This window comes from Gossypium hirsutum, chromosome A13 (genome assembly GCF_007990345.1).
Source record: "Gossypium hirsutum isolate 1008001.06 chromosome A13, Gossypium_hirsutum_v2.1, whole genome shotgun sequence".
NCBI lineage: Eukaryota > Viridiplantae > Streptophyta > Magnoliopsida > Malvales > Malvaceae > Gossypium > Gossypium hirsutum.
Window position 1 is genome coordinate 2,363,140 of NC_053436.1, and position 21,107 is coordinate 2,384,246.

The 21,107-nt window shown below is 34.1% G+C and overlaps 2 protein-coding genes across 2 annotated transcripts; both read left to right on the forward strand.

Moving 5' to 3' along the window:
• Nucleotides 1-9,474: 9,474 nt before the first annotated feature.
• On the forward strand, nt 9,475-10,387 carry LOC121212155 (uncharacterized). The gene is made up of 2 exons (XM_041084441.1): nt 9,475-9,905; nt 10,195-10,387. The coding sequence occupies exons 1-2, from the start codon at nt 9,683-9,685 to the stop codon at nt 10,278-10,280; spliced, it is 309 nt and encodes a 102-aa protein (XP_040940375.1). The 5' UTR covers nt 9,475-9,682; the 3' UTR covers nt 10,281-10,387.
• Nucleotides 10,388-12,107: 1,720 nt separating this feature from the next.
• LOC107886205 (expansin-A4) lies at nt 12,108-13,504 on the forward strand. The gene is made up of 3 exons (XM_016810077.2): nt 12,108-12,397; nt 12,470-12,788; nt 12,884-13,504. The coding sequence occupies exons 1-3, from the start codon at nt 12,250-12,252 to the stop codon at nt 13,191-13,193; spliced, it is 777 nt and encodes a 258-aa protein (XP_016665566.2). The 5' UTR covers nt 12,108-12,249; the 3' UTR covers nt 13,194-13,504.
• The last annotated feature ends 7,603 nt before the right edge of the window (nt 13,505-21,107 follow it).

The window sequence follows — 21,107 nt, forward strand, 5'->3', positions numbered from 1 at the left end:
AAAATTATAAAACCTAAAAAGTATATATGTATTTAAAAGAAATATATATATGTAAATAAAAATTATAAAATATAAAAAATATATAAGTGTGTATATATTCGTGAAAGTAGAAAGATGTATATAGACAAAAATATATGAGTACGTATGTATGTATGTATGTATATATATATATATATGAAATAAAAAAGGTATATAGATTATAGAATATAAAGAATATATGTATGAGTATGTATACATATAAATTGGGAAAAATATGTACGTGTATTATAAAAATGCATGCATGTATTTATATTGACTTAAATCAAGTAATACAAACAATAAGAAAAATATTAGGTAAATAAAATATACACATATATATAACTTAAAATAAATAATAAAGGAACTCTCCTTTTCTTTTAAAAAAAAATTAAATGAACTAAAGGATGAAATTAAAATCAAACCAAAATCCGGGGGTCTAAACTGTAAATAAAAAGCTCAGGGACTGAACTTGGATACGCCTAAAGACTGGAGGACTGATCAGGCAATATGCCCCAATCCCAGAGTGCAGCGTTTCAATGCAAATGATCGCACATGGTCAAAGGACCAGACTGAAGCAGAAACAAAATTCGCGGTCCAAATAAAAAAAATAGAAAGGTCAGATTGCGCATCAAGCGCAAGATGGAAGGACCAAATGCGCAAATTACCCATTAGGGCAAAACATGCGCAGATCTCCATCAAACGGCGCCGTTTAAATGTTTTTATTACTTAAAAAAATTGAAACCCTCATTTGCAACCTCTGTTACAAAAAGAAAAAAATGGGATCCTCTTCAGCCCCCTCCCACTATTCGGCCACGGACCCACCGCTTGCGCCGCCGGGATCAAAGACCGACGACGAAGAACATAGGCTTTTCAGCCCTTGTTTCGCGGCGTACCCGAGAGTCGGGTTTCCAACCCGAGGGACCATTAGACTCACCTTAAGGCCCGATTCCGCCGACGGCAAAGGAGATCTCCGTCGACAGAGCTACGCGGTGGTTCCAGGTACGCTTCTTTCCCTCTTTTCCCTTTTTATTTTCGTAGATAAAAAAGAAATAAAATAAAATAAAATAAATAAAAATAAATAGAATAGAATAGAACACTAGATCTGAAACAAAAATGAAATATCACATTGGAATATTTTTTATTTCCCTTGTGTTCGTAAAAAGAGAGGAAGCCCTTTACAATGGTGAGATTTCGACTTTTATAGCCGATCTATATAACTTTTAATTTCTATTTTTTGTCTTTTTGCTATTTGTTTCTTCTGTTGTTGCGTGTTGCTCATTTTGCAGGTGGGCAGTTGGGCAATGGCGGAAAGCAGGTGAACGGCGGAGCAGGTGAGGAGGCCAGGAGCAGGTGCGGCACAACAGGGGGCTAGGGTTTCTGCTAGGTGTTTATGTTTTGGGCTGATTGGGTTAGGCTAGTTGGGCCTGGGTAGTTTTTAGGTTAAAATTTGTTATTGGGCCCTGGGTCAAAAATTGGGCTTGTACAGCTGCCCCTCTTTGCTCGTTGTCGTGTAACGATAACAGAGCAAAGACTAAGGAAGACCAATTTTTGTCCAGTCTTTGCCGAGTATTGACTTCTCTTGACGCTTCTTTTCAAGTAACTTTATTCTAGTCCACTGTGTCTTGTTGCGTCGACCCACTCCACTGTAACTTCCAAAAGACAAAACTTGTAGCTTCAATCCACTCTATTGTAGCTTCAGGGGTAAGGTCCATCATTTTGACCCGCTCCACTGCAACTTCAGGGAGATCGGACTCATATCTTCAACTTGCCCCACTACAACTTCAGGGGGATAAGATTCGTGACTTCAACCTGCTTTACTGTAACTTCAGAGAGACAAGGTTTGTGACTTCGCTTCCATCTATTCCACTACAACTTTAGGGGAATAAGATTAGACATGATAAGAATTGCCATCTACTGTCCGCTCCGCTACAACTTTAGGGGGACATGACTTGTTGTTTTCAGTCTATTCCACTGCATCTTCAGGGAAATAAGACTTGATGCGATCTACTCTGCTGTAACCTCAGAGAGATAAGATCCTTTATTTTAATCCGCTCCACTGTAACTTCAGGGAGATAGGATAGTGTCTTCGATCTGCTCCGCTGTAATCTCAGGGAGATAAGATCTCTGGCTTCAATCTGCTCCACTGTAACCTCAGGGAGATAAGATCTGAAATTCTCCGGTCTACTCCACTGTAACCTCAGGGAGATAAGACTTGCATATTCAACCTGCCCCACTGTAACTTCGGGGAGATAAGGCTTTATGTGACCTGCTCTGCTGTAACTTCAGAGAGATAGGATCCTTTATTTTAATCTGCTCCTTATAACTTCAAGGAGATAGGATAGTGTCCTCGATCTGCTCCGCTGTAATCTCAAGGAGATAAGATCTCTGGCGTCAATCTGCTCCACTGTAACCTCAGGGAGATAAGATCTGAAATATTCACTGATATGTTCTCTGGGGAACATGACCTGTATAATGAACCTAATTATGCCTAATGATTAGGATGGCACGATCAAAAAGAATCAAATGCTCCTAACTAGCTATGTGTGAATGGTGTTTGCATGAATGCAAAATTTTATTTTTCCGAGAGTGATCTCGCTTAGGTTATCACTACTCGAAGTTTATTAAGGTTTTGTCACTGAAATGTTACAACACCTTTCTTTTCGACTGGCGCTTTCTGAAGAAACATTTAGCCAGGCTGTCCCCACTGTAAACCTCAAAGTTATATCCACTGGGACGCTAAAATTTGTACCATCATTCTCTCACAGTAATTTAAGGGTAGAAATACGTGGCTTTTCCTCAGTCTTCTTTTATCACAATTCGGGTATATAGGATCTGAACCGTTCTGGTTTCCTACACCATTCTCAGGGTGTTGTTCGTACCAAAGACTTATGCGCAAATGAGGGCTCTCTTCTCCGAGGTAACTTCTTCCCATTGCTTGATGATCATTGCTTGCTTGTTCATTTAAGCTTTGCGACCAACATGGCGCCTTGTCAATCAACGCATTTGAAAACAAAAATCCAAAGAAAAAGTCTAGATTTAGACTATTCCTTCTCAAATTTCCAACCTTTAAAATTGGTGTGTTCTAAACAATAATCCTACTTTAGGCTCCTATATTATTTAGAAACTTTTCAGAGTAATAAGCAAAATTTCCTTTGTAAAAGTTTTATTAGTCCATTAATCATTATTCCAATGCGACATGCTCGCAAGAAGGTCATAACAATGGATAAGAATAAAGTTGGTTCTGAGCATAGCTCGAAAGAACAAGTTATCCAAAAATAGTAAAGAAGGTTGACAAAGAAATTGATTGGGAATGTATATCTTGGAAAAGAATAAAAGGTATTCTGAGAACAACAAATAATATGAGAATTGGGTGCTTTAGATATCGCAGCTTGAACTTTTCTGTACAAACTTTCTGAAGACCATTTTGAGTTGGACATGTGTTTAGGAGATCTACAGTGCTCTGTCGATGCCCCAAGATGTCGCCTATCCTTTCCTGTTGATTCAGGCATAGCAAGACCGTCACATGCCTAATTTGGTCAAGATTTGAATTGCTCTGATCACCTCATGCCCCATTCTGATCAATATTTGAGCTGTCCTTTTCAGGTTTTCAACTCAAATCCCCTTTTGCCTAAGGCGCCCTTTCCGAGTTTTCCCCTTAGCTTCTCAATTTTTCAATTTTCATTTTCTTTTTTCAATTTTCATTCTCATTTTTCATTTTTTCAGAGTGCCCTTTGCGGGTTTTCACCTTGGTCCTTTCTCCTTCTTTAAACGAAGTATTTCTTGACTGGATCCGAGTTTATAGGACTAGCAATCTCACTCAGGATCAGTGCTCTTCTGAAGAATGTCTTCTTTACAACGTAAGGACATTCCTGGTTTGACATTCATTTCCCCCTGGAATCCTTTTAGAGAGGAATGATCTTTTTCGACATCCAACCCTCTCATGGAATTATCTGAGATGACACTATTCATTATGGGCTCGTATCATTTGTTTCTGGTACATCCGACCCTGAAGAATAGCTTTTAACCTTTTTCCTAGGTTCAACTGATCGCATCACGATTGGATCCATTCTGCTTCATCCAATTCTAGCTCAACTAATACCCGGAGAGAAAGGATTTCAATAGGTAAAACTACCTAAACCCCGCAAACCAAAGAGAAAGGTATTGCCCCGGCACAGATGTTCGTCAAGCAAGGAAGGCAAATAGTAATTTCTCATGCCAATCCTTGTAAGTCTCAGTCATTTTCCTTCAATTTTTGATGTTCAACTCTAGGCAATTCAGTGACGAATCGTGGTGTCCACTTCTGAGTTAATTTGAGACCTCAGCAATCGTGCTATTGTTTAAGCTCAATGCATTCTCCAATACCCTCTTCTCTGAAATTCTGTATCGGTATACGATGACTTTGGCTCATGAAGTAGCCTCTCAAAATAAAGCAATGTCCATTAGAGGTCTTCGATAATGGTGATGTCCATGCTTCATTGTGCTCGAAATTTGAGTCGCCCTTTTCGGGTTTTCAACTCAAAACCTCATTTGGTCACAAAGCGCCCTTTGCGGGTTTCGCTTTGGCCTTTCCTTTTATTTTTCTTTTTCTTTTTCATTCTGATTTTTTCATCTAGATTTCTCTTTTTCATTCTTCTTTCTTTTTCTCAGTTTCATTTTGATTTTGATTTTGATTTTGATTTTTTCCTTCTTTCTTCTTTTTGTTTTTTGTTTTTTTATTTTTTTCATTTTCATTTTTATTTTGACTTTGATTTTGATTTTTCTTTTTTCTTCACTTTTTTGATCTGAGCCTTTTGGGATGCAACTTTGACAAAAACTTTGGATCTTCCTCTTTAATCAGGATGGACCCAACAACAACTTGAAGAGATGAAAATTTGACTTCAATTTGGCAAAACTATGCTGACTCCACGAGAAGGGCATTACCCTGGTAAAGAATTACATCGTTCATACTGCAAATTTCTGACATCGTGCTGTTGTGCAGATTTCATTATCGGCGTTTAACCTAAGTATATCCTGGTATGATCCTACAAAGATATCTTCGAAATCTAGAGGTGCCTCAATAAGGTGTTGCTTCGTCTCTGCGGTCAGGTCAATTCTAATCTTCGCCAAGCTCACAATTTCTGATGATTCCTTGTGAGGTAGGATCTATCTATCCTCTTGTTCAACCATCTTTAACAAGTCGGGAGATAAACTACAATCTTTGTCATTTTCAAAGCCCTGGGATCCCTCTGAACACATGCCCCGCTCAAAAAGAAAATCTGAGTTTGCAGCAGTTTCATTCATGTCATTGATATTTCAGGACTCATAATAAGCACCAAAGAATATACAAAAGGAATGTATACATTTATGAATAATTATTTATACAATATGATTATGAATGAATGAATGATGTGGAAGAAAATCCAAAAGAATGAGATATTCAGAAATAATTGTTCAAAAAGAATGAAAGAATATTGGCTCAAAAAGGAATGCAAAGATGTATTTTATTAGAATAATGACTTTCAGACATGAGCCTATTTCACAAAAGAGTTCTTATTGCCTCTAGGCTAAAAGCAACAAGTGTGTTCTGAATATTACTCTGAGTAAGCTCTAAATACTACAGGGGTCTCTTCTGTAGTCTAATTATTCAGAACACTCTCAAGTTTAGAAGGGCGAACATCTAATAAGATCTCTTCTTCAGTTGTTTCTTCATATTCGGCACTGATGTGAACATTTCCCAACATTTCTTCATTCATCGCATTCCCTTCATTATTCGTATGATTGAGCAGCGGGTTTTCTGTACTGATTGAATCATCAAATTTGACAATGCCCATATTGATAAACCTTTCGACCAACTTTTTAAAGGCAGTGCAATTCTCTATTGAATGCCCCGTAATTCCCGTATGGTAGTCGCATTGTGCATTCATATCGTACCATTTGGGATAAGGAAGTTGTAAAGGGGTTAAGTAACGAGATGCAACAATATGCGCATCGAACAAGCTTTGATACAGCTCCTTATATGACATCGAAATTTGTGTGAACTGGAGCTTCTCAGTATCTGGTTTCACTCCAGGTTCTTACTTTAAAGGGCTCTGATGGCTGGTGGTCTCTGTCTTTGGCCTGCCCACAGTGATTGGTTTTGAGTGGCCCTTGTTATATTCGCCTACATTATCCCTTTTATTCCCCTTCTTCCTTGGGGACTTTGTAGTGTCTGGGTACTCTACCCTCATCTGCTTTATTTCAGCTAGATTAGCAACAGGATTAACTAAATCGTTCCTCAAATTGGATCCTAAGCCTGTTAGGTAATTCACTGGTGTTGATGTACCAGTCTGATAGTGTTGGGATCCGATAGTAAAAAGTGCTCCTTGCGGACGCCCATCTGGCTGAACCTGGACACTTGTCGAAGTACAATCTAAGGAATAGACAAGATCCTCATTATCGACCCCAAAGTAAACCACCGGGTCATTCACTTCTTTTGACTTTCTAGCTAGCAATCGGTTGAACTAGTTTATCATAGTTCTCCGTAATTCTAGCATCTGATCTCTCATCTCCTGTTGAAATTCAGTCAATTGCTTCTGCATCTGAATCTGCATTCGCTCTAACTTTTCCAACCTTCATTCCATTTTTCTAACCTTTGTTTGGATATCGTAAGGGTGTTTGGTTGGTTGCTGGAATAAATTTACTTGTTTAGACTCTTTCAATAGATTTTAATGCATGTAATGCAAATGCATGAAATGAATGCCTAAAGAGACGTTGATTCTGATTCAATTACATTTAGAAAACTTTTCCAGAAAGTAAATTCCCTTACATAAAATGGATACATGTACGGCTTCACCTTCATATTCCAAGAAACAACATCGGTCTTTTTCTTCATCCGCATGTTTGAGGTAATCTTGCTAATAGATGCCATTGCTAGCTCCACTCTTGATCTTGGTTGCAATCCATCACTTGCCCGTCCTCATAAGGCTCGTCCGACTCTTTAAGGGGTGGAATGTTGAAGGCTCTTAGACAATTGCCTTGAATCCTCAGGCCACGAAGCAGGGTCACGAACTCTTCCATCGCCATTCTTGTGTTTCTCAGAATATATTCAGGCAGTCGTATTGTTTTCCACTTTATCAAGGAATTCGTATTCCACGACAAGCTTTCTAAGTTAGTAATCAAACTTGAATCAATATCTCTTTCTTAAAATGCAGATGCAATGCAATCATAACCAAAACACAACAAGAAGGGTTAGCACAAAACAGAAGTAAGCAAGGAAAACAAAAGTACCTAGTCGGGTAGTCACTAGGGATTTAGAGTGGCTCCACTTAGGATGTGTTCTGAAGTCCATTATATGAGGTTTGGCTCTAAAGTACGGGTACCCGAACCAGCAGATTCCTCAATCCTCACCCATTATAGGCTCATATGGACTGAGTTCAGTTCAGGGGAATACATTTCCCTATGGCCATGCGGAGATGAAAATCTCACGAAAACATAGGTACGGATGTATCCCGGAAGCGATTCACTATCCCATGCGGAGGTGAAAACCTCACGAAGGCGTAGTTTCTCACTCCCACTTAAAAAGGTGTGACCAACGGTCATGCAATGCAATGTGCAGAAATATACATCTAAACGCAGTAATTACAAACAAGATGATAAAAACTGAAATAAAGACAAATGAAATGCAATACAAGGATCGTGTCAAGTTTTCCATCTTTGACAAAAGACAAAGTAACCAACACATGGCTCGACTCTCTTATTTTAGGTCCCTAGTGGAGTCGCCAAGCTGTTGACACCATTTTTTTTAAAACAGGGTCGACTAGGATTTTGAAAAAAGAATGAAAACGGAAGTCGCCACCAATCTTTTTTGATGAGGTGTGATCGGGTCACCTCGAAAAATGGTTGTTTTTAATAAATGATTTAATTTTTATTAAAAAAACGATTTCGGTCTACGAAATTTAGAGAACGGGTTCGGGAGTCGGTTACGCACGAGGAAGGATTAGCACCTCGATACGCCCAAAATTGGTACCTAGTTGATTTATTAATGTCTTGGTGTCGAAAATTAAAAAAACTCGAAAAGAATTTAAAAATATGATCCCTCCTTATATTGCTATTTTAAAAATGTCTAGAATAAATCAAAATGAAAAATGCCTTCTTATCTCGAATTAACAAGATGTCACATCCAGTAAGTTAGGACACGACACCTCGTACTTTTTTTGAGAGTAAGCTTGCCTCTTATTTTGTTGTTTAAACTTCATTTATTTTAATTTTTAAAGGATACTCGGTTATTTAGGATCAACGCGAGAAAAATCGAAGCTCAGTAAGTTAGGGCACGATTTTCTCGAATTTTCTAAATATGGAATATTGCCTTTATTTTCGAAAAATCCTCGTTTCGAGAAAACAACGTGTCATATCCAATGCGCTAGGACACAACATATTGAAACCCCGATAATGAGCTTTTATTTATTTTTTATTTAAAGAGGATTCTCGATTATTTAGATTCGATAAAGAAAATTGGAACCCAACACGTTATGGCTCAATCCTCTCGAAGATCCCAAATACCGAGTATTACTTTTATTTTCGAAATCTTCCGTTTTTACAAATCTGAGTAAAAATGGGTGTAATGGAATAACAATGATGATGATGTAAGTAGAATGATAATACGAGCAATAGCATCAAAGATAAGATAAATAAAAAAGGATGAATCAACAACATACAAGAAAACAAGCATATAAGTAAATGAGATTAAAATATTTTAAAATAATGATGAAAACGTAAATAGATATAATTATAAAGAATGTAAGAAGATATATATGTAAGTATACATCAAAGTTTAAAAATAATAAAAATATAAGTAAATAATGATAATTTATATAAAAAAAATGTCAAAAGTATGTGCGTATATATGTATTTTAAAATTATAAAACCTAAAAAGTATATATGTATTTAAAAGAAATATATATATGTAAATAAAAATTATAAAATATAAAAAATATATAAGTGTGTATATATTCGTGAAAGTAGAAAGATGTATATAGACAAAAATATATGAGTACGTATGTATGTATGTATGTATATATATATATATGAAAATAAAAAAGGTATATAGATTATAGAATATAAAGAATATATGTATGAGTATGTATACATATAAATTGGGAAAAATATGTACGTGTATTATAAAAATGCATGCATGTATTTATATTGACTTAAATCAAGTAATACAAACAATAAGAAAAATATTAGGTAAATAAAATATACACATATATATAACTTAAAATAAATAATAAAGGAACTCTCCTTTTCTTTTAAAAAAAAAATTAAATGAACTAAAGGATGAAATTAAAATCAAACCAAAATCCGGGGGTCTAAACTGTAAATAAAAAGCTCAGGGACTGAACTTGGATACGCCTAAAGACTGGAGGACTGATCAGGCAATATGCCCCAATCCCAGAGTGCAGCGTTTCAATGCAAATGATCGCACATGGTCAAAGGACCAGACTGAAGCAGAAACAAAATTCGCGGTCCAAATAAAAAAAATAGAAAGGTCAGATTGCGCATCAAGCGCAAGATGGAAGGACCAAATGCGCAAATTACCCATTAGGGCAAAACATGCGCAGATCTCCATCAAACGGCGCCGTTTAAATGTTTTTATTACTTAAAAAAAATTGAAACCCTCATTTGCAACCTCTGTTACAAAAAGAAAAAAATGGGATCCTCTTCAGCCCCCTCCCACTATTCGGCCACGGACCCACCGCTTGCGCCGCCGGGATCAAAGACCGACGACGAAGAACATAGGCTTTTCAGCCCTTGTTTCGCGGCGTACCCGAGAGTCGGGTTTCCAACCCGAGGGACCATTAGACCCACCTTAAGGCCCGATTCCGCCGACGGCAAAGGAGATCTCCGTCGACAGAGCTACGCGGTGGTTCCAGGTACGCTTCTTTCCCTCTTTTCCCTTTTTATTTTCGTAGATAAAAAAGAAATAAAATAAAATAAAATAAATAAAAAATAAATAGAATAGAATAGAACACTAGATCTGAAACAAAAAATGAAATATCACATTGGAATATTTTTTATTTCCCTTGTGTTCGTAAAAAGAGAGGAAGCCCTTTACAATGGTGAGATTTCGACTTTTATAGCCGATCTATATAACTTTTAATTTCTATTTTTTGTCTTTTTGCTATTTGTTTCTTCTGTTGTTGCGTGTTGCTCATTTTGCAGGTGGGCAGTTGGGCAATGGCGGAAAGCAGGTGAACGGCGGAGCAGGTGAGGAGGCCAGGAGCAGGTGCGGCACAACAGGGGGCTAGGGTTTCTGCTAGGTGTTTATGTTTTGGGCTGATTGGGTTAGGCTAGTTGGGCCTGGGTAGTTTTTAGGTTAAAATTTGTTATTGGGCCCTGGGTCAAAAATTGGGCTTGTACAACAAGCTTTAGCGCACTTAAACCCATGTCTTTCTACATTAACAACAATTCTCAAATCAATTGAGTTAAAGCTCGATCATCAATACGAAACGTGAAATAATATATGAACTTAAAAAGAATAATAGCATAATTAGAAGCAAATCTATCCGTACAATTGTTGACCCCACTTTTCCCTCCATTTCAAGCTTGGAAAGAAGGAACATGGAATAAATAAACAAAAGAAAGGTAGCAAGTAGGCAAAGAAGTGTTCTACGATTGATGGCACAACTTGTAGCTAAAGCAAAGCAATTTTCATATAGCCCCAAAGTTCATAATTCCACTCTACACCCCTTGCCTTTTCATCTAATCCCTCACTTTTTTTGTTATAATAATTGTTAAGATACAAGGATAATTATGTCATTGAAAAATATATTGTAAGATAAATCGCAATATAAGAATAACAAATAAGTTGTCAACGAGGTACTAGTTCAGTTCGTACCGAGGATGTTGAAGACTCTTGAAATAAAGGTGAATTCAAAAATAAATTTAGGGGTCTAAAATTGAATTATAAATTATTAAGATGTCAAATATAGATTTTATTATGTATTAATTTATTATTTTATCTTTTTGAAGAGATTATATAGAATATTTTTTATTTTTGGGAGACCAAACCATAATTTTCCCATATATTAATTTATAATTTGATCATTCATAAAGGGGCTAGAATTGCCTACCCCTTGTATGTGCCCTTGCTTGAAAGATGCGGATTAGGGTGAAATATCTCTATTAATATTGAATTTTTTATCGAGTTTAGTGTTACGAGTTAATCAGATACCAGTTTAATTAGATAATAACAAAAATATCCTTATTTTACAATGTAAATTATATCTCTACTAACATTAAACTTTTTCTAGAGTTTGGTGTCATGAGTCAATTAGGCATTAATTTAGTTGGAAAATGACAAAAATACCCTTACTTTGCAAAGTAAAATATATTATTTTGAGGGTATTTTTATCATTTTATATCTTTTATATAGAAAAATAAAAATATAAACATGTGATAGGGTTCCAACACAAATCTATAGGGTTCCAACCCAAATCTATAGTTTTTAACATTTGTAGTTTACCATTTATGACAATTTTTTATAGATATATTATTATATAATCCTACTTTTCACTTATATTGTTGGTGTGCTATAATCAAAGAATTTAAAGGTAGTTTTAAAAATGTGTAGAAGGAATAATATTTGGTATATTGTCAGTGAAATTTTTAGACTCCACAAATAGAATTAGGGAGTTAACAAGTGTCTTATAAGAATATAGTAAAATATTAAAAACATATATTTAAAAAAAGAAGAAGAAAAAACACATGATAATTTTTTAAGCCTACTATGAAATAAAAAATGTACATTTTATCAATAAATGTTGGGTGCAATGGTAAGTCACATTGTATTCCCAAGAAGAGATACATGTTTAAACCTTAGAGATGACATTGTTAGGAGGGACAGCTATGGACCCCGAACATGAACAGTAAAACGGATATAAAAAATGAGATTATAATTAAATGGAAAAAGAATTGAAATTAAATGGGTTACCGCCAAGATGAAACTTGAAAGAGTAAAAAAAAAAAAAAAGGGAACTCCATTGCTGTAATTTGCCGTAATTAACTAGAGACCAAAATTGCACTAATTAAGGAGATAAAATGATAATCTTTGGATCTGCAAAAATTTTCAACTTTTTTGACAGTGTTCATATCTTCCCTTTTTTTTTCTCTCTCTTCCACTCCATAAATAGCAGTTCACACTCCACCCTTAACCCATTCAAACCTCCACTCATCCTTTAGCTGTTTCCCTCTGTTTCTTTAGTCAAAGTATACAATATGGCAATTTGGGTTGATACTTGCTTGGTTTCATTGCTTTTCATCATTGTTGCTGTTGAAGCTAGAATTCCTGGTGTTTATTCTGATGGTGCTTGGCAAAGTGCCCATGCCACTTTCTATGGTGGCAGCGATGCTTCTGGCACAATGGGTACTTTTTTATTTCTCAAAACGAAGATGATTTTGACTTCACAATCTGACCTTTTTTTTAATGATTTTTTAGGTGGAGCTTGTGGCTATGGAAACTTATACAGCCAAGGCTATGGTGTCAACACAGCTGCTTTGAGTACTGCTCTTTTCAACAATGGGTTCAGCTGTGGTGCCTGTTTTGAAATCAAATGTGTAAATCAACCACAATGGTGTCATTCTGGTAGTCCTTCAATTTTCATCACAGCAACCAATTTTTGCCCTCCAAATTACGCTCTTCCAAATGACAATGGCGGATGGTGTAACCCTCCTCGTCCTCATTTTGATCTCGCCATGCCAATGTTCCTTAAGATTGCTGAGTACCGTGCTGGCATTGTCCCTGTCTCTTATCGCAGGTAAACAAACAAAAAGTCTTCCTTCCCCTTTTTGTTTCCCGAGAAACAAACAGATATAATTACATTTTTTCTTTTTCTTTTTTGTTATTCTACAGGGTTGCATGCCGTAAGAGAGGTGGAATCAGGTTCGCAATCAACGGTTTCCGTTACTTCAACTTGGTTCTTATTACCAACGTGGCAGGCTCTGGTGATATCGTGAAGGCAAGCGTTAAAGGATCGAAAACAGGGTGGATGAGCTTGAGCCGAAACTGGGGCCAAAACTGGCAATCCAATGCCGTATTGGTCGGCCAATCTTTGTCTTTTAGGGTCACCGGCAGTGACCGTAGGACTTCTACTTCATGGAACATTGCTCCTTCCAATTGGCAGTTTGGTCAAACCTTCACAGGAAAAAATTTCAGGGTCTAAAATATGAAGGGGTGGGAGAGTAGTTGGGTTACTTTCCTGGGAAAATGAGGGAAAGTGTGTGGTTAAGATTGTTTTGACAGTGGGGAAAATTGGGTTTTTACTTGTTTATCTAATGGGGCTATTTACTCTTAGGTTTTACTTTTTTTATCTTTGGGGTGAAAAGGTGAGAGAGGATAAAGGTTAAAAAAAGTGGAATGAAATGGGGGCTGAAGTGGCTTGGAAAGAAGTTGTAGCCCGCAGCTTTAATACTTTTTCTTTTTCTATATGTTACATAAGTTGAATTTAATGAAAGGATGGTCTTAATTTACTAATTGTTTCTTGTGTACTTGCTTTTACCTTAATTTTACGTACAGATTAAGATTAATCTTTTCGGAATTTATTGTCAATTCTTATCTGCTTGAATGATAAGTAAAATTTTGACTTATAATTTTGTTGAGGTTGAAATTAGTACTAATTTTTTACTCCTATTTAAAAGTATATCTCTAATCTAAACTCAATATAAATTGAAGAAGGTTAAAAAAGTAATCAAAATTAATCTAAAATAATATTTTATTAAGAGAAAAAAAAAGTGAGATTGGTAATGATACAAAGGATTCTTCATTGTAATCTGCTATAGCCGAAAGAGGGTCATTGGATTCCTAATGTAACATGCAATATTTGAATGTCTTTTTCTTGACTACCTAAGGCTAAGATCAAGAATTAGGAGAGCATTGGTCTCTATTTCCATTTCACTTTTGTTCTGGTTTTTTTTTTTTGACTTGATAACATGTACCAAAGTCTTATCTCAAGCTGTTTTTTTGTCTCATCTTCTTTCTTTAAAATTTAACATTTAACGACAAAATAATTACAAAAAGTGCTCATGGTCACTGATAGCAAATTTACTTTGCTGCAACCCTTTTTAACACTCCCAATTCTCCAATTCAACGACCTTAATTGGAGTAGATTCAGTTTATAATTTGATTGGTATGTGTATTGTTTTCTAATTTAGGAGGATGTGGATTCGAGTGAGCTGAAGCGTATTATCTTTTTATTTATAGATTGAGAATGGGCTATGGTTAGTTCTATATATTATGTCAAAAAGAACAGATATGATCAGAGCCTAATTTGATTTAGTAAGGTAGCTATTTGGTGTAAAAAGATTAGTGGCAATAATATTATATTATTTGGATAGATAAATATAAAAAATGGATAAGTATAAAATTGTAATGGCGTAAATTCAATGTTATCGGAATAGTGGTTTCGTAACCACAAATCTGATTTAAAGAGAAATTTATTTCAATATTTTTGCTTGAAAATTTATATGATAGGAAAATCGTATGAAAATATTGATAGGAAAATTTTATCAATTTAGTGATTAGTTAGAAAAAGAAATTATTGAAGAAATTGGGTAAAATAAGGTATCGGGACCTCTATCTCGTAAAACTGAGTCAAAATAATTTTATAAATATTTATGAAATGTTATTAATGTGGTATTAAAAATTCGTTAGGAAATTTTTATGTTTGGGTAGTCAATTAAATGAAAAGGACTGAATTGTAATAGGTGTAAAAGTTGCTAGAGTGATTAAATAGCTTATTAGTCTAATGAGAAAGGATATAAAAGGCAATTAGACCCAAAAGTTATTTGGGCTGGACGGCAAGGGTATGAAATCAGCAGAAAAATTGATAAATTAAGGGTAAAATTGGAATATTGCAAAATTAACTAAATAAAACTAGGACTAAATAGGAAATATCTAGATTTTTCTTCATTTCTCTTCAATTCCAGCAGCTAAAAACGCCATAGGAGGGTTCTCTAAGCTGGTATTTCATAATTTTTGCACCAAGTGAGTTAATCCTTGCCTTTTTCTTGTAATTTTTGTGTTTCTAAGACTTTTACAACTAGATCCTACTATTAAATTCATTAGTTTTTGATTTCATGGATGAAATTTAAAGTCACCATGGTTGAGTTCTGTAAGTTTATGATGAAATAGAATGAAATTAAAGCTTTAATTTGTTTATGAGATGATTTTATTAGGCAATTTCAATGGAAATTGATTTTTGGGACCTAATTGTGAAAATGTTTGGAATTAAAGTCTATTGCTGAAATTCTGATTCCTAAAGGTTGTAAACTAGTTTAAGGTGATAGAATAAAATGTTAATTGAGAAAAATCAGCTCAATTGAGAGGCTAATTGAGTAGGGATGAAATTATCATTTATTAAAAGCTTAGGGGAAAAATGGTAATAAACAGCTTGCACTAAAACAGTTTGGACAGCAGCAGTAGACTAACTTTGAAAATCACCAAAATTGTAGGAATCGAATTAGAAGATGAACAAAATATAGAATTAAAGCTTATTGAGTCTAGTTTCTCATAGAAGAAATATTGTAAGCAATAGATTTGTAAATTTTGAGATATAATGAATTTTGTGAGACAATGTCAGAATGAATTCGGGTTCCCCTGTTCTGACTTTGAAAAATTATAAAAAATTGAATAAAAATAATTAGGGACTTAAATATGTCTAGAATTCTGAATGAGTATATTTTTAATAGAAACAAACAAGAACATCATTTGAATTCTGTATAAAGAGATAATTTATTTTTAGTGAAGAAGGGTCAGAACTGTTAGACAACAGAACAGGGGTGACTTTGAAGAATAAACTGTACTGATTGGCTAAACCAAAAATTATGAAAATTTTATGGTAAAAATATATATGAGTCTAGTTTCAGGAAAAATTAACGGATCTTAATTTGGAGTTCCGTAGCTCAAGTTATAAATAATTTAGTGACTATGACTCAAGTAGACAGCTTTGAATGAACTATAAATAATAGTTGAATTATAGAGAATGTTGCATATGAACATGAAATGTATTAAATTGATAATTAAATTTATTTATTTAGATCCAGAAGATTCAAATACGAAGCTAGATCGAGGAAAGGAAAAAGTTCGGGATTAATAGATTTTTACTGTTTACAAACAAATATCAAGGTAAGTTCATGTAACTTGAATTATATTCTTAAATGCTTGAAATGCATGTTTTTGATATGAATATGATTTGAATGTTCATTGTATGAAAATTTATGAAACATTGATATATTTGATAAAATGGGAAGAAATCCCGTTTGAATGAAAGGAAAATTCGATGGATCTCTGAAAAGGAATTGACGGTAAAAAGGATCTAGCCCGGACGGGTGATCCTATCCTGATATAGCCCTCCCGAAGAATATGTGTAAAATGGATTTAGCCCGGACGGGTAATCTGAATTAGGGTCTGAATTTAGCCTGGACTGGTAATTCAGATCCAAGCTCATTAGAGTAATTGTCGTTGCAGGGGATTTAGCCTGGACTGGTAATCCCGACAATACTCTATGAGTTTATATTGCAAGGGATTTAGCCTGGACTGGTAATCCCGCTGCAAGGTTGAGGTTCGCGGGAGTGTGCTCTCTGAAATGGAAATGTGCGCACATGAATATGAATTGACGGACCCGGAATTGTACACTAAAAGTGTACCTCTGAAAATCCATCGAAATTCCGATAAATTCAACGGGATAAATATGAAAATAATAAGGGATTGAAAATAATGGTATTGATGAGTACATCAATCATGGTATATATATTATTGATACATGGAAATTATTGTACTAACTTGAATGTTGAGTTTGTGCATGTTAGGGTAATAATGCATTGAATGGATATATGAATGTTTATTATATTGTATTGAAAATATTAGGTAAGTATAATTCTTGTTACATGAGCTTACTAAGCACAAAGTGCTTACCCCGTTACCTTTTTCCCTGTTTTGTAGTGTTAAGAGCTTGAAGGTCGGATTTGGTCGGAGACACATCACATTGTCAACCTCAGGATTTCGGTATATAAAGAAACTTTATTTTGGAAATCAATGGCATGTATAAGCTAACAAAGTAAATGTTAACGTGAAATGAATGTAAAGTTAGCCATTAGTATGGTTAACAAACCTGGTTATAGATATGTGATGACGTTATCTTATATAAATGCATGAATCTATCATGAAAATATGTTGAATTGAAAAAAAAAATTAATTCGTAAACTCCGGTAATGCCTCGTACCCTATTCCGGCAATGAATACGGGTAGGGGTATTACAAAAATAATGTTTTTACTCTTAAATTAACATAAATAATATTTTATGTATGTTATTAATAGATTAAATTACACTTAAGGTCACTAAACTATTAGTAAGTTTATATTTTGGTCACGTGACTTCAGAAAGTTATAAAATGATCATTGATCTATTTGAAAGTTTTTATTTAAGTCACTAGGCTATTAAGTTTTTTTAAAATGGTCCGGCTAGTGAGCTTCAAGCGACAATTTGATGATCGGTACAATGGATCAATACCCAATAACATACCTTAAATCCAAGTCGATCTAACAGTTAATGTCGGAGACCAGAGAAGAAAACTATTTGGATTTTGGTTTGCAAATTTATGACATTCAAAGTTATTTTTATGAAAAAAGCTTAATTGCATAAGAGAAGGAGAATAAGAGCTTTTAATTGGTACATGTGGTGCAAACAGAAAAAGCCATACAATAGTAATTTTAACAATCCAATGACTTAAATGAAATTTTTTGAAGAATTTAATGACTTTTTTATAATTATTTTTAAATTAAATGACTAAAACATAAACTTACTCAAATTTTAATGACCTTAAGTATAGTTTACCTTCTTTTCTATTTATATGACATTTACTTTCTATCACTTTTGTTAGGTGTGTTGACTTGATCACATGTAATGAAGTCTCATGCTTGAACTAGCTTCTTTTTTTTTTGTTAATTTTAATTTTTCTATTCAATAATTTTCAATTAATATTAATAAAAAATATTTAATTATAAAAATATTTTAATTATTATTAAATTAAATTATAAATTATTCATATGTTAAACATAATGCATTTTTAATTTATATATGTTAGTCACATTGTAATTACAAAGAATAGATCCAAATAATTATAATCAGAATTAATCATTATAAAGCACAGTTAGACAAATAATAAAAATATATCTAAACCTAAAATAGAATAAATCTTATATTTGGACCTAAATATAGTGGGACATAAATTAGAATAAATATAGACTAAGAAATCACATCAAATTTACACAGAATAAGACTCGAGCTTGGGATCCTGAATTTCTCAAAGCCTTAATCTTATCCATTAAGCTTTACACAGAATAAGTGGACATAATTGAAACCATAAGGAAACTAAATGTATTTAACACTAAATATAAGGAAGTAAGTATCTTTTACCCTACTCTATAATTTACCCTTCTTTATACCCTTTTATTCAGGTTTAGGTCGAACCTAATTATGATATTAATATACTTTATGTTTACCTAAGCTTAGCTTAAAATTTGAGTCTAAAATTTTGTTCAAGCCCACCAATATTAGTAAAATACTAACCCAAGCCCATTTTAGACCCACCCATATTATTTTTAAATATTTTAAAAAATATTTATATTATTTAATTTAATATATAATAATTTTATAATTTTATAATTATTGATTTTTTATATAGTCATTTAATATTATTTTAATATTTACATTAGAGTACTATTATATATTTAGTACAAGTTTATTTTTTTTAATATGTTATAAATTACATAATATATAAAAATAACATAATATAAAGTACTATAAACTTAAAAATAGGTGAGCCCGAATTCAGGCCTTGAATGTTCAAACTCGAGCCCGACTCTTATTTTAAACAGGCTTAAATTTTTTTGCCCAAACTTATTTTTCGAGTCTAATATTTTTATCCAAACACTATCAAATTTCGGCCAGGCCTTCGAGCCTGAACGAATAGCCTTGTCCATGAACAAGTTTAGTGCCAGGCACGCTTGAGGCGTTAAAACCTTTATTTAACCTAAGGCGCAAGGTGCAAGGTGCAAAAAAAGGTAATCGTCTGAATAAACCAACGCATAAGCATATAAATATAAATATATATGTAAAATGTATATATAAGCATATATAACTAATATCTATAATTATTTAGTAAAAATATAAATTTTAATACAGTTGAGTTTATAAATTCAAAATATTGGTGAATAATTTAAGTCTAATAATTTACTTAATTTATTGTATAACAAAACACCATAAAAACATAATGCTCTAAATTTCCTTCATCTTCATCTTCTCTTCAATCATAACAATTTACATCTCGTTCTGCTTCAATATCGTCATCTTGGTCAAAAGTAGGTTAATTTGATGCACTTGACCTCAATCTCATTTGCACTCTAGCACAATGTTCCAACACCGGCGACACTAACAACCAAACCCCATGTCAATTCATCTTCATCAAATACTAAGTCATCCTCGGCATCATTTGAAGTGTGTTCACCCATCTTTCCAATTAGCTCATTCATTACCTTCATCAATGTCTTCTAGTGAAATAAGATTATGCAAGGGATGATGCATGAATGTTGCTGAATGCTTCCATGATTGTTTCCTTCGCTCTATCCATGGTCGCCTTGTATATATATATCCCATGGCCGCCTTGTTTTTTCATTGTCAATAAGTCAGAGAACTCGAACTAAAGGACTCAGCCTTGAGAGTGATTACCACACCATTCCAAGGTGATGGCATTAGAATAGTTTTAGCAACTTGTTTAGCCTTTGGATCTTTGACACCCAATTTTGAGAAATGACCATGGTTTTGAAATGCAGATGCATTCTAATGTGAGATAAGATGTGCAAAAACGAGTTTTACTCAGACCAGTTCCCTTACTTCGTGAACTCTCTCATCATGTTTAGCATGACTGTGTGGTTATTAATAAACTTATTAGTGATGGCAACTGCTCTTTCTAAAGTCTTAGAGACTTAAGAAAGCTTGCCAATATTTTCTAAAATGAGATCAAGACAGTGTGCATCACATGGTGTCCAATATAGATGTGATCTTTTTGCTTGTAGCAATTTACTTGGAAGTAATATCTGCACAAACTTACTAGCCATGACGAAGTTACTTGCATTGTCTGTAATTACTTGGAAGACATTAGCTTCTCCTACATTCTTCCCAAAAGAATCCAACAATTCAAACATTTTATCTCCCATTTTTTTACATATGATGAACTTAACAATTGATCAAAAGATTTATTAAGCTCCTGCCTTTCTTATTCGTCTATCCATCTGTCATAATAAAACACCCATGCTTCACCTAAACACATTCTTGAAGCATCTAGTTTCACGATATTAAATGAATTTCCTGCTTGGTAGAAAAAAACAAGCAATATGTTGACACGCTTCTTATCTCATGCATCTATAATGTTTAATTGCTTTCGAGACTGAAAAGTACTTTCTCTGGCTTTTGAGAGATGAACGAATCCATAGGAGAATTCTCTTTGTTAAAACATGGAAGTGGTCACTTGCCCTTATGATTTCCTTTTATCTTCTTCATCAATTTCCACAATATTGCTAAACTCATTAAAATTCAATAACTTATCATATATTTTAAATTTTTTTCTCATTCTTATAGAACAAAAGCTCCTTTCTCACATTTAGTAGAGTCTTCAAGCACGACTTGGCATTTCTATGATTATTGACTTGATGTTGTTTGGCTCGGAATATGCCACCTTTAGTTGTCTTTATGACAAAACATGCAAGTGGTGGTATTCGGATCTTTCGAATTAGCCAAAAAAACATATTAATTGCAGGTGGCTACCTGACACCTCCAAAGGGTAAGAAATCAAACAAGGATCCCCTAGAGTAAGTCAACTAGTTCAAATACCAAAAACACAATTTGCAAATAGCAACAGAGCAACTGTAAAAATAAGGGGTGAAAAGTATGATGGGAATAGGAACAAAGGAAAAAATATTGGTAAATTGGATATGGTGTTACTCGACTCGAAAAGGGTTGTACAGGACTCTAGGGTGCTGAACAATGTGATTCACACCAAAAGGGTAATGGGCTCTCTTGATA

Excerpts from the sequence above, each read along its gene's own strand:
- LOC121212155 (XM_041084441.1), top strand. The coding sequence starts at position 9,683 with ATGGGATCCTCTTCAGCCCCCTCCCACTATTCGGCCACGGACCCACCG. Across the intron at positions 9,906-10,194 it reads GAGCTACGCGGTGGTTCCAG|GTGGGCAGTTGGGCAATGGC; the intron begins GTACGCTTCTTT and ends CTCATTTTGCAG.
- LOC107886205 (XM_016810077.2), top strand. The coding sequence starts at position 12,250 with ATGGCAATTTGGGTTGATACTTGCTTGGTTTCATTGCTTTTCATCATT. Across the intron at positions 12,398-12,469 it reads CGATGCTTCTGGCACAATGG|GTGGAGCTTGTGGCTATGGA; the intron begins GTACTTTTTTAT and ends ATGATTTTTTAG. Across the intron at positions 12,789-12,883 it reads GTCCCTGTCTCTTATCGCAG|GGTTGCATGCCGTAAGAGAG; the intron begins GTAAACAAACAA and ends GTTATTCTACAG.